Below are 14,156 nucleotides of genomic sequence, written 5' to 3' on the forward strand. Positions count from 1 at the left end.
GTGGCATGTGTTCTCGATTGAAGCTTTTTTGTTTTTTTGAGTGTTTTGCATAAAATGTGATCAGTTGAATGACAAGTCCTCATCTCTGTTTGCCCTTCAGTCAGACTACTTCTAGAATTAGCTGTAGTAAGAGTTGTCTGCAGTCCTGGCAGGGCAAAGTGTAATAATTAGACTGCGTGGGATGGCCGCCAAGGGGTACAATCAATAACTTTCTATTTATTAACAGTTTTTCGATGAGCTCACTGCAGTGCTCTGTCTTTACCCAAGTTAATGCAGCAGCATTCAGTATCTTTGGCCACTCCCTATCATTGTGGTGCATTGTCTTAGGGCAGACACAGTACAGGGGTCATTCCAGAATTGGAGGATTTGTTTTTTTTACATTCCACCCTTTAAAAAAGAAACAAATCGACGCACAAAATGGCATTACACGGGAATGAAAAAGTATCTGAACATTTTGGCATTTCTCACATTTCTGCATAAAATCACCATCAAATGTGATCTGATCTTTGTTAAAATCACACAGATGAAAAAACAGTGTCTGCTTTAATAAAACCAACCAAACATTTTTAGGTTTTCATATTAAAATGAGGATAGCATGCAAACAATGCCAGAAGGGGGAAAATAAATAAGTGAACCCTCTGCCTAAGGAGACTCAAAGAGCTACTGAAACCATTTTTTACCAACCATTTTAAGTCAGGTGTGTGCCCAATCACTAGAGGTTAGGGCTGGGCGATATGGCCTTAAGTACGTATCACGATAAATTGAGCAGATTTACCTCGATAACGATAAATGACGATAAATTTGCCCAAATTCGCCTGTTATATATTTTGAAAATTTGAATCAATGCATGGAATACAAATGAACCGTTTCTCATTAAATTTATTTAACCAGTTTCCAATTTAAAAATTGCAAATGCAGTCTAAACATTAAGTATTTAAAAAAATCTTGTAAACAATAAGAATTCTAGTGTGAAAATTTATAACAGCTTGTATGACTTGAAAAATGTACATTATAAAAATCAACATGACGACTGTGCAAACATGTTATTCTAACCCAAATGACTTGCAGCTTTAACAGTACACTTCAGACAACTTATTGGTAATGGCTGCTGTGAAATAATTATTCAAAACAAGTGTTTACGTCAAGGTTTCAGTTTTTTTTTTTTTTTTCCGAAACATTTTTTAATACATGCACCCCCCTACACAGACACAACCAGATTAAAGCTGTATTTCTCTGATGCCAATGAAACATTTAAGGTTTTATTATGGCAAAATAAAGCAAACACATACAGAAAAATACCTGTGGCCATTAAACTGTTGTATTATATATAGGCTTCACTATTGGATTGTACTTTATGCTGAGTGCTTTACCATCATGAAACCTTTCAGAGAAATCACACATAGATGCCAAATAACGCGACATGATGATTGCTACATGAAGTCCGTTCCCAGTCCACTCATTAATTTCAGCCGTTTCGACAAGGTTAGAGCCGCTATCCGACTCTTTCACGTTCATTTGTAGCCGCTGTTAGCCGGTAGCGTTAGCCTGTGGCTTGGCTACCAGAACAAAGCACTGAAAGCATCCTTTCCTGATATCGTGAGAACCAGGGAGAACAGCGGGTAAAAGTCCGTCTGGAACCCGCCAACAGTTTACTTAATGTCGGGTGAAAGTTTGGCGAAGCTAACTTAAGCCCGACTCCATCCCGTTTACTTGTGGCGTTAGCTGCTAGCGTTAGCCAACCGGGCTTCTGTTTGTTTGGCTTCCTGAAAACCACGTGACTCCATACGTAAGCACACTGTCTGCTTTCTTAAAGGGGAATGAACATAGCTGAACAACACAGCGTCAAAGCGGGATGAAAAGACTATATTTTCTTGTTTTATTAAATTACCGAATTTACCGACATGGTCAAAATTACGTCGGTCATCGTGAAGAATTTCGGTGACGGTAAATTTTCGGTTTACCGCCCTGCTCTACTAGAGGTGCACGATATTTCTAGGGCCGATAATTATCGGTCCAATAATAGGAATTATGATGTCATCCCAATAAATCTGATAAAATCCTATATTATTGGGCCTATTAATAATATTTTTGGCACGGTGTCGGATTGGGATGTGTGCGTTTGTTTCCACTCCTGTTTTGCCAGTATGCAAAGTTTTGTTACTGTTCTAGAGGCCGTATTTTTCCTTCACTGAGTTATAAACCTTAGTATGGCAATAAGCAAGTGTTTGCATTTTACGGTGTTATGTTTACAAGTTCTTGAGAGGCCTTTTGGTTATTGTTAGGCTTGCTGTTCTATAATTGCCAGGTTAAGAAAGTTTTTTTCATGGACCAAGACGACAAAAGTCTCCTCTCCTGTTGCACCAAATGTTTTATCTGCTGACAAAGCACAATACCTGTTGGGTTTGTTTGTTTTAGATCAGTGCTTATTGTGCAGGGGAACACATCATCAATGATATTGACTGGTTGATTGTGATTGACTCAAATTATATTTGTTTGAAAAAATTAATATGGGCACTTAATTTGAAGTCGAAACTGTTCTTGTCTTTGTTTTGTTCACTTTAATAATGTTCATGTCATCATGAAAATTCTGGTTCGGGCAAAGGCAAATCTGTGCTGAATCAACCACTAGTATTTTTGACCTACAGATGTTCAAAAACTCAGATGAATATATGTTGAAAAATTATATCTACATTATCGGTTATCGTATCGGCCTTGAGGAGCAGGAAGTTATCGATATCGGTATCGGTTTCAAAAAATGGATATTGTGCACCCCTACCAATCACTGATGAGTGGTTTAAAGCTGCCCTGCCCACTATAAAACACACACCTGGTAAGAATTGTGTTGATGAGAAGCATTGTCTGATGTGCATCATGGCCTGGTCAAAAGAACTGTCTGAAGACCTGCGATCAAGGACTGTTGATTTGTATAAAGCTTGGAAAGGATACAAAACCATCTCTAAAAGTTTGGATGTTCATCACTCAACAGTCAGTAAAGTTGTCCACAAATGGAGAGAGTTTGGCACTGTTGTTTCTTCCCCAAGGAGTGGCCGTCCACCAAAGATAAAAAAGAACCCTAGAGTGTCCTCTAAATACTCACACTGTTGTTTCTCCCCCAAGGAGTGGCCGTCCACCAAAGATAAAAAAGAACCCTAGAGTGTCCTCTAAAGACTCACAGAAATCACTGGCACAGTCCAATATCTCTGTGCACACATCAACTATTTGTAAAACTATGGCCAAGAATGGTGTTCATGGGAGGACACCACAGAGGAAGCCACTGCTCTCTAAAAAACACATTGCTGCTCGTTTAATGTTCGCAAAAAGGAACTTGGACACTCTACAGAAGTTCTGGCAAAATATTGTGTGGACTGATGAGACCTAAGTTGAATTTTTTGGGAGTAACACAAAACGTCATGTGTGGAGGAAAAATAGAACAGCTCACCAACATCAACACCTCATCCCTACCGTGAAGCATGGCGGAGGGAGCATCATGATTTGGGGCTTTTTTGCTGCCTCAGGGCCTGGACAACTTGCAATCATTAATGGAAGAATGAATTCAGAGGTTATCAGGATTTTTTGCAGGAAATCTGAGGCGTCTGTCGGACAGTTGAAGATAAAAAGACGATGGCTGCTGCAACAAGACAATGATCAAAAACACAGAAGTAACTATACTTTAGAAGAACAAAATACACGTTCTGGAGTGGCCAAGTCAAAATGTGCCAGACTGATATGCAGCTACAGGAAGCGTCTGGTTGAAGTTATTGCTGCCAAAGGGGGCCACAAAATATTAAATGTGATGGATCACTTACTTATTTTCCCACTTCTGTCATTGTTTCATATTATCCTCATTAAAACATGAAAACTAGGGCTGTCAAAATTATCGCGTTAACGCGCGGTAATTAATTTTTTAAATTAATGACGTTAAAATATTTGACGCAATTAACGCACAGTATTCTGCCTTTTGGTAAGTTTTACAGCAAGGCTTTTTGTGCTAACAGCGAACTCTTGTGGTCGCTTTGCGACATGGTTTATTGTTGTCTTGCCAGTTCAATATGGCTGTAGGACGTCTCGGGCTGACGCCTACGTTGTAATGTTGTGCTTATATGATCCTTGGACAAGATTTGTCCGTAAGTATGGTTGTTGTAAATAATGCACATATTATGTTAGTAAGCGAAATGTTATATTTTTTGTATGAGACGCTTTTTGTTTGTTTTGTGAACCTGTATAGCGTGCTAAGCTAACGTTGTTGCTAATGCAATGCTTGTGTACTTTTTTTTTGTAGTTTTACGACGGTCTGAAGAGGACAATGGTTTGAGGCCATTTTATTAATAAATCAGATGAAAAAGAAAGAAGTCTGATTATTATGGCGTCGTTCACTAGCTGTCTAGCTTTAGAAAAAGTAGACGCTTCGGAGTGAGGACAGCATAGACAGATTTAAATGACAGTAGAGTGAAATGCCCACTACAGTCCTTATGTACCGTATGTTGAATGTATATATCCATCTTGTGTCTTATCTTTCCATTCCAACAATTTATTTTACAGAATATATATATAATTTACAGAAAAATATGGCATATTTTATAAATGGTTAGAATTGCGATTAATTGCGATTAATTAATTTTTAAGCTGTAATTAACTCGATTAAAAATTTTAATCGTTTGACAGCCCTAATGAAAACCTATAAATGTTTGGGTGGTTTTAGTTAACCCTTTAAGGTCTGGGCCTATTTTGTCTGATTTTGCATGCCTTTGAAGTTGCTTTTATATTTCAAAGAAAGAATTGTTTACGATGGCCTGGTTTGGTCCCTTTTTTTGTGACACCTTGAACTTCATGTCCAAACTGTTGTTTCCTTCACTAACCAATTATAAATCATCATTTTGGGCCCAAAAAGACCAAAAATTCCAAAATCGTTTTGTCAAAATTTTTAATATTGATGTCCAATTGACAACGAAACATGCGTAACGAACCGTTTTGAAACTTTGTAATATTTATTCAACATGTTAGGATGAACATTCAACCAAAAAAATGTAGAATAAATAGTCTTATAGTTGACAATTCAACATAAACAACAGGTATAGCCATAGGCGTTTTTTGCCTTTATACATGCTCCAGTCAAAACAGGTTATATACAGCAGACCTAACAGTGAAGAACAGTGAAAAAATATATACCATCTAACACAAAAAGTGTTTAGAGGCCATCTCTTTATGAGTTTAGGTATTGCGACCCATCGCCTGATGAAAACTATGTACACACAATCAAGCTTCTTGAACACACATTTATATACACAAATTGAGAAGATTGATGTGGGAAAAAAATATATATATAACATTGGGGGGAAAAAAGCATTTTCAAAAATATTTACAATAAACAAGTTAAATTTTTTTCAGTCATGCCACTCCGAAAAGCAGTTTCGTCCTGGAATTAGACACGGCTACATCACACAGCTCACACTTCCATGGGGTGTCGGTCCTCTTTCCACCCTTCCATTTTCATTTCACTTTACTTTCATTGTCACTATAAATGTACATGAAAATAAGTCAGTATTTATGAAAATAATAAAGTATAAAATAAAAATATATACAGCAATAAATAATAATGGAAATCTTTATGTATGACAATAGAAAGAATACCATAGCTGAATATGTGCTACATCCCTAATCTTCATATAGAAAGAACACCACAAATTATAAATTCCTGCCTGGGATACCCACAGTGCACGTACGACTTTGATCTGATATGCACATTTTATTATTATATACACAAACACACACTTATATTGCATCAAAATTAACTTTGTCTTGCAATATCAAAAGAAACTTTCAAAAGAAACGTTTTCAGCATGAAAAAAAAAGAGTGAGTTGGTTTACCTCTGCTCGTCGATGGCGTCACCCACGTGTTCAAATCCGTCACTATCTTCACTCGAGGACTCTTCCGAAGAAGACGATGATGACGAATTTGGACCATCCTCTTCCTCAAGTTGATCAGAAGCACAATTGCTTGCTCTAAATTTAGTTTTTCGTTCATTGTCAAAGTCACACAAAGTCGCTGCTCGATCCAGGAGTATCCAACTGGCCGTCGCTCGCCACCTCGCTGCTTCAGAACACTCCTCCCTCTCGTTAGGTTGAACCTCGCACCGCAGTTATATTTATAAAAAAAATAAAAAAATAAAAAAAAACGCATTTTGTGCTTCCACTGTGACTTCGAAAGGGTTCGTTTGATTTGTGTTTTTTTCATGGAGCTTCCGTTTTGAAAAAGGGCTAGAAATGATGGAAATATAGACATAAACAAATGATCCATGCAGCGTTTTAATGTTTTTTTGAGAGGACAATAAAACTATAAAACTTAAATGACAATATCTCACGTTCTAGTTGGTCGATTGACTTCAAATAATAACGAGAGTAAACCGCAACTTCCGCACTTTAAAACGAGACCAACCAACGGCATGTGGGTGACGTAATTAAAACGTGAGGGCGCTTCAAAGACGACGTGCGCTGAGGACGCGCCGGCGCGTCCTTCGACTCTCAAGGGTTAAAGCAGACAGTTTTTTTTTAATCTGTGTGATTTTGACAAAGATCAGATCACATTTGATGGTGATTTTATGCATAAATGTGAAAAGTTCCAAAAGGTTCAGATACTTTTTCATACCACTGTACTTCTCCTAAGATATAGAGAGAAAACAACTGATAAAAGAATTCTTCAAAATATTTTTAAAGCACCAAATAAGTCTGGGTTACTTAAAATTCAGTTCTTGTCCCATCCCCCAATGATTTCAATCTCAGGACAATTAGAATGAATTAAAATGTCCTTTTTTGGGATATGATTTGTTTCATTGATGTCTTGTGTAACTGATAATATTTCAAATATTCATGGAACGTGTCCTAGAACCTTCACGCAACCCTGTTATCGTAACCTATTTATCATGGTAAAACAGAAGGAAAGCGATGGATCACATGATGATGTATGCTGGACTTCACATCCTCAAACAATATTCCAAAAGAATGGCTACAGTAGATTCATGTCCTCTCTTCTTTTTTTCACATTTTTATAAAATAGTTAGCTTTGACTGAATGCCAGCAGGAATAGCGAGATAAAGTAAATCTTACCATTGACGTGTAAACTAAGCTAATCAAGTGTTTGATAGTTGATTAATGCATCTATTATGGATGAATATGTAGCAGAAAAGTTAAGGTTTAACCAAAGTTTCCTTCAACTCTGGAACGACCCATAGTACTACTGATGAATTTTATTATGGGTGCCTTTTTATATCAATCAAGGTTACTTCACCTTGCAGGGTTAAGAGAACCATGCAATTATATATTTAATTTCAGTCCAAAGAGGCAATGCATTTGAAGGCGCCTTTAAGAATAGCAGAAGTCATCATGTAGTCTAGTGGGAATTCCATTTCATAGAAGCTGCACATTTTCTTCTCCAAAACGGAGCTGTCCCCATGTTCAACTCAAGTTTTCACTTAAATGTCACTGTCATTGCAATATTAATACCACTCATTGTCACATGCATCTCACTAAGCAATATGCTCTCAGAAATCTGTCTCAATCTGGTTACTGCATATGCAGTATTAGCAGTTACATAATTGCATTTTTGCAGGGTTACATCAACATCTATGTACACACTGTCATTTGCACTATCATATCATGGAGCCATCTGCCTCCTAGTCTGAGTACTGTAAATTGTCATGAACACAATTACCACTACATTACCACTTGCTGCTAGTCACTTATTCACTTCATTCCCAATCTGGGTACACAAACTAGTGCTTTTTTAAATTTAGCCTTATTGTACTTTAGTTCAATGTGGTACACGTTAGGGCTGGGCGATATGGCTCTAAGTACTTATCGTAGTAAACTGAGCAGATTTACCTTTCTCATTGATTTATTTATCAGCTTTCATTTTAACATATTTAACATTTGTACTGTATATTAAGTAAACATTAAGTATATAAAATATCTTTTAAACAGTAGGCATTCAAGTATGAACATTTATAACAGCTTATATGACTTAAACAATGTACAACCATAGACTTTATAATGATATTGACGGGTCAGATTCCACCTTCACAGCTTCACGCCTTCAAGTAGGGGGCCATCCCACAATCCGCAGTCGGTCACAGCGACACATGCTACGATCCAACGCCGGATTAAGGTTGAAAAAGTAAGAAAGCTGTACCGCATACAAACAGGAAGGATTGTCTCAGGAGTGATTTGTTCAAGGATTTACGGTAATATATTTTTCGTTTTTTTCAAAAGAATTGAAAAAGGCTGCCGCCACATTGTCTAACAGACTAGCATCATTCTTCGACATATTTACGTAAAATAAATGCTAACTGCCCATTTTTTTGCTCTTTTAACAAAGAATCAAGACTGTTTTACGTTCATCTCTATAAAGAATTTGGGGATTTAAGCATTTATTCACAAGAATTTTTAACATAAAAAGCTCTTTGTTGTAATGCTGCCGCCACATTGACTTAGGCTACGTTCATACTAAAGGTCTTAATGCACAAATCCGATTTTTTGTCATATCTGTTTTTTTGGCATGCCCGTTCAGACTGCCTTTGTCCATTGAGACCATTCAAGTATTACGCATGCGCACTAATTTGCAGTCCGACACGCGCTGAGCAAGACGACCCGCATGCGCAGAAGCATCAAAACAAATGACCACACATGTTGGCTGTCATCCGTCATTCCAGGGATTATCATATTTTGCTCGTTAAAAAGAGGACACAAATAACAGACATTAATAATCCACGTTTAGTTTTATTTTCAAAGTTTATATGGACTGATACAACGCATTTCACGCACACACATAAGCCTTGACGTGTGTGCGTGAAATGACGTGGGTGCGTCAGTTTGCCCCGACTCGGCCATGTGTGCAATAATGAAAAATATTGCTCATTCGGCGCACAGAATTAAAATCGAAAATTGACAGGGTTATCCTTTTCTTCATTTGATTTTTTTATGACTGTGGTCAAGCCCGCTTCGTGCTTAAAAGCAGAGTTCAAGCTAGGCGCTAATGCCTGCATCGCTGCCGTCCTTCGTGCCTCTTGCAGTTTGCTGACGTACTTAGTGCATGAATTCCGATTCCGGAGACTGGACAGTACAGACCGCTGCGACAGTCTGGAAAAAGGTGGCCCAGATCGAATTTGAACCACATACGAAAGTGACCCAGATCGGATTTGAAATGGTCCAGTTCTATGCGACTTGTCACGTTCAGACCGTCAAGTTAATGCCTCACTCGAGTCGGAAAAACACGAAAAAATCGGATTCGTGCATTAAGACCTGTAGTATGAACGTAGCCTAACAGACTAGCATCGTACGTCGACATATTTACGTAAAATAAATGCTAACTGCACTTTTTTTGTTGTTGTTTTTTTGCTCCTAACCAAGAATCAAGACTTTTACATTTATATCTCTAAAGAATAGGGGGATTTTAAGCATTTATTCACAAGAATGGCGTAACCAACAGTTCCAAAGTTGAAGGAATGAGTCCGAAAAGGCACATGGTCATCATCCAGCCCTGTGTTTGAAAGAAAGATTAGAATTTCTGGATTGTGGTACAATTCATAAGCAGCTGCCCATAGGTGTTCAAATAGATTGGACATCTGTCGCCGTCATTAGCACTGCAACATGATATTTCCCTTCCAGCTCTCCAAGTTCAACATTAATTGGAAGTCTGTCGCCCTTAATTGCAGCCTATGCATTCATTCACTTTACAGTATTTCCAATTGGTAACACAACATTGTTTTGAAAGTGGGAGAAATTCGTAAGTCAATGTCACGGAATAGAATGTTTAATTTTGAGGTTTGACTGGGAATTCTTGATTCAGTACTTTTTTGACGGTTTGCCTTGCCTGCAAGCTTGTATCCAACTGGCATTAGGATGAAGCAGTGGACCGATGCACATAACACAAATGGCCGATGAGTCATTTTATGACAGGACGGCATTAATGAACTCTAAATGGCTTCGCTTCCTCTCCCGCCGCAGGTCCTACAGCTCTTCTGGCACATGGCATCGGCTACGGCAGCACTGTGACCACACATCCGGCTATGAAGGACAAGATGATGGCTGGAGGTGAGATCATCAAACGGATTTCCAAATGTTTAAAAAAAAAAAAAAAAGCAGCTACTGATGTTCGTATTTTACTGCAGGATCTAGTGCTACGCTAAACACAAATGGGAAATTAGAAAAGTGCTGTTATACTCTCGAAGGGGAAAATAGATTAGAATCAGCAAGGGGCCATACCCTGACGTGGCTCCCACAAAATTGCACCACTGCTACTTTTACGCTGCACTGCAGACTGCACTATCGACTTGAATCTTGCATTTGGGTGTTGGAAAACACAATGTGCAAAGTGGGCATCGAATGCTGTTCACACTATTTAAAGTGTCTGTATTCATTGGTAAAATTAGATTAGAGGTCGACCAATATGGGATTTTCAAAGGCCGATACCGATACCTGAAAAAAAAAGTCCGCCGATTGCCGATATCCAAAGCCTATTTTCTAAGCCGATATATGATGCCGATAAACCTATTTATTTTTATTTATTTTTTTATTTATTTATTTTTTATTAACGCACGTAAATTATGAAAGGCAATTTAAGATAATTAAAAAACTCTATGAATATTAAAAAAAAAAAAACAAGCAAGCCTGAAGGTTACCTGTGGCAGCCTGCCTTCAAACTGCTGCAGGGTCCTTTGTAAAAATATCTTAGTGTTAAATCGACGTTTCAGTCATACCCGTTTTCCCCCATATTCTATTGTATGCCAGTATGTACAGTAGTATGAAAAAGTATGTGAACCTTTTGGAATTTCTCAGGTTTCTGCATAAAATCACCATCAAGTGTGATCTGATCTTTGTCAAAACCACATAGGTGAGAATATAGTGTCTGCTTTAACTAAAACCACCCAAACATTTATAGGTTTTCATATTTTAATGAGGATAACATGCAAACAATGACAGAAGAGGTGAAAATAAGTAAGTGAACCCTCCGCCTAAGGAGACTTAAAGAGCAATTGAAACCAATTTTTACCAAACATTTTAAGTCAAGTGTGTGCCCAGTCACTGACGAGCGGTTTAAAGCTGCCCTGCCCACTAAAAAAAACACACCTGGTAATAAATGTCTTGATGAGAAGCATTGTCGGATTTGCATCACGGCTCGGTCAAAAGAGCTGTATGAAGACATGCGATCAAGGATTTGATTTGTATAAAGCTGGTAAAAGATTGAAAAAAAAAAAAAACACCTCTAAAAGTCTGGATGTTCATCAATCGACAGTCAGAGAAGTTGTCTACAAATGGAGAGAGTTTGGCACTGTTGCTACTCTCCCAAGGAGTGGCCGTCCGCCAAAGATGACACCAAGCGTTCAGCGCAGAATACTCAGAGAGGTAAAAAAGAACCCTAGAGTGTCTGCTAAAGACTTAAAGAAATCACTAGCACAGTCCAATATCTCTGTGCACACATCAACTATATGTAATTAATTGATATATAACTTTATGTGATTAAATGTGATGGTTAACATACTTATTTTCCCTCTTCTGTCATTGTTTGTATACTATCATTAAGATATTAAAAAAAAAACCTATAAATGTTTGGGTGGTTTTAGTTAAAACAGACACTTTTTTTTTATCTGTGTGATTTTGACAAAGATCAGATCACATTTGATGGTGATTTTATGCAGAAATGTGAGAAATTCCAAAAGGTTCAGATACTTTTTCATACCACTGTATATTTTCCAGTTATTTAAAACAAGCACACATATTAAGTAAAGTGTTTTTCATTTTTTTATATAAAAACAGGTAGTGAGGCAACAATTGATCGATCAACTTGAGTAATTCGATTAGAAAAAAGCTTCAATTCAAATTTTGCTGCTTCGAGCATTTGTTTAATTAAAATGGTGTTGTAATGGTTTGTTTTGAAAGTGTTTGCATTTAGTTTGATTGATTTGGGTGAATGCACTGCCTTCTAGTGGCAACAGTGAACACTACTCATTTAACGTGGCTGACTCCAGCTGCTCCTTGTTTAGTTTTTGTTTGAGCTATTACTGTATTTTCAGTGTTGTCTATATCAGCTTTGTAAATTCCTGATTCATTCACATTAATTGTAAATGATTACTGGTCAGTTCCTTTGAAAAGTCCAACTTTGGTCATTGGTGTAAATTTACAGCGTCATGATACAATATGTATCTGTATAGAACAGCAGGTGGCGTTGTCATACAGGTAAATGCTGTGGACTAGTTATTACAAGTAGGCAGTTGTAACATTTTGACAAAACACACCAGAAAGAAAGTAGGTCAATATGTGTGCCCACCCTTGGTGGTCTTCAGGCCTTCACAGCCTGTTGCACGAGGCTCTCCCTTTGTCCTCATTCCAAGTATTGCTCTTTTGTCCATTTTTAGATCGCTATAAATATTCTGAAGCTCGAGTGCAGAAGGATGGCCATTACATCACCAGCCGTGGGCCCGGAACCAGTTTTGAATTTGCCCTGACGATCGTAGAGGAGCTTCTGGGGGCTGAGGTTGCCGCTCAAGTCAAGGCTCCCCTCATGATGAAAGAGTGACTGGAGCCGCTTCGCATCCATTCACTTTGGTACGCCTGCGCAGTCCGGTGCAATAACTATCACAAAATCCTGTCAATACAAATCCTTTTCCATTATCTATACCGCTTAAGCTGTTTTGGATGACTGGGAGCTGGGGGTTTTCCCAACTGACATCAGACGAAAGGCACACTATAACCACGACTGATCGACAGTCATGTTTCGAGACAGCCATTCACACTCACATTCACACCATTAATGAGTGGGAGTTTACCCACGCTGTCTTCACAGAAGTTATGCGAATGAACCACAAAAAACATCAGTTATTGGATACAAAAATGCCCAACATGAGTCAGACATTTAACAATGGTTGCGTTATTATGTTTGTTATAAGTGATATTGCTTAAGTGCTCTGAATCTTAATAAGAGGTTGCAATTATAATTTTTCCAACAGCTAATTTAGGTGACTGAACAATGACAAACCACTTTTTGTTTGATCCGCTACAGTTATACACGTCTGCAAACCACAACCATAACAACTAGATGTATTTGTTGGGGCCAATTTTGATGCAGTTTTCTCTGGTGTGAGAAATAACTATACAATTTTAAAAACAACTACAAACAGTCATTTCTGGAGACATAACGATGGGGCTTTGCTGTGGTAGGTCACTTACTAGAGGCATGCAAAATTTCCAATTAGATTATTCACGAATTGGCCGTGGAAGATTCGCGATTCACAAACATCCAAATTCTGATTATATAATTATACAAGGTAAAGCGGAACTAAAACACAGTCAACGCGGTCTTCGGGACGCAATGAGGAACGAACTGAGAGGAAATTTCATGTTCAACTTATGCAGCTAGATAAAAAAAAAACGACAGCTGCTGCGAACAACGTTGCTAGTTGCTACAAACATACGGCCACATAATGCTGTAGTAGATATCACATATACAACCCCGAGCAAAAAGTATGGAATCACCAGTCTCGGACGAATACTCACTCAGACATTTTATCATGTAGAACAAACTTGGATAGAAAGCTTGAAAAATTAATGAATTAGTTCAAATGTGCAATTCTTTAGCATTCAGAAACACTAAATAAAATGAATAAAAAACATTGTGGTGGTCAGTATATGTTACTTTTATCGAGCAAGTGCAGGGAAATATATATGGAATCATGAGAAACAAACAAAGAAATAACAATCCAAACACATCTCTAGTGTTTAGTAGCACCACCCCTGGCTTTTATGACAGCTTGCAGTCTCTGAGGCATGGACGTGATGAGTACTCTTCATCAATTTGGTGCCAACTCTCATTGAATGCAGTTGCCAAATCATCCTTGCAGGTCGGAGCCTTGCTGTGGACCATTTACTTCAATTTTCACCACAGGTTTTCAATAGGGTTGAGATCTGGGCTATTTAAATCTACCAAGACCCGGCCGTCCTTCCAAACTTTCTTCTCCAACAAGGAGAAAACTGATCAGAGATGCAGCCAAGAGGCCCATGATCACTCTGGATGAACTGCAGAGGTCTACAGCTGAGGTGGGAGAGTCTGTCCATAGGCCAACAATCAGTCGTACACTGCACAAATCTGGCCTTTATGGTAGAGTGGCAAG

General features: G+C 38.1%; 1 protein-coding gene across 1 annotated transcript in view; it reads left to right on the top strand.

Annotated features, from left to right (window-relative positions):
* The window catches only part of park7 (parkinson protein 7), a 30,658-nt gene that overhangs the window by 11,838 nt on the left and 4,664 nt on the right, over positions 1-14,156 (top strand). The window contains exons 5-6 of the mRNA XM_057846766.1: positions 9,997-10,083; positions 12,405-12,594. Coding sequence (XP_057702749.1) covers positions 9,997-10,083; positions 12,405-12,565 — 248 coding nt within the window. The 3' untranslated portion in view covers positions 12,566-12,594. The remainder of the gene's footprint in view (positions 1-9,996; positions 10,084-12,404; positions 12,595-14,156) is intronic.

The sequence above is a fragment of the Corythoichthys intestinalis genome, chromosome 9, assembly GCF_030265065.1.
Source record: "Corythoichthys intestinalis isolate RoL2023-P3 chromosome 9, ASM3026506v1, whole genome shotgun sequence".
NCBI lineage: Eukaryota > Metazoa > Chordata > Actinopteri > Syngnathiformes > Syngnathidae > Corythoichthys > Corythoichthys intestinalis.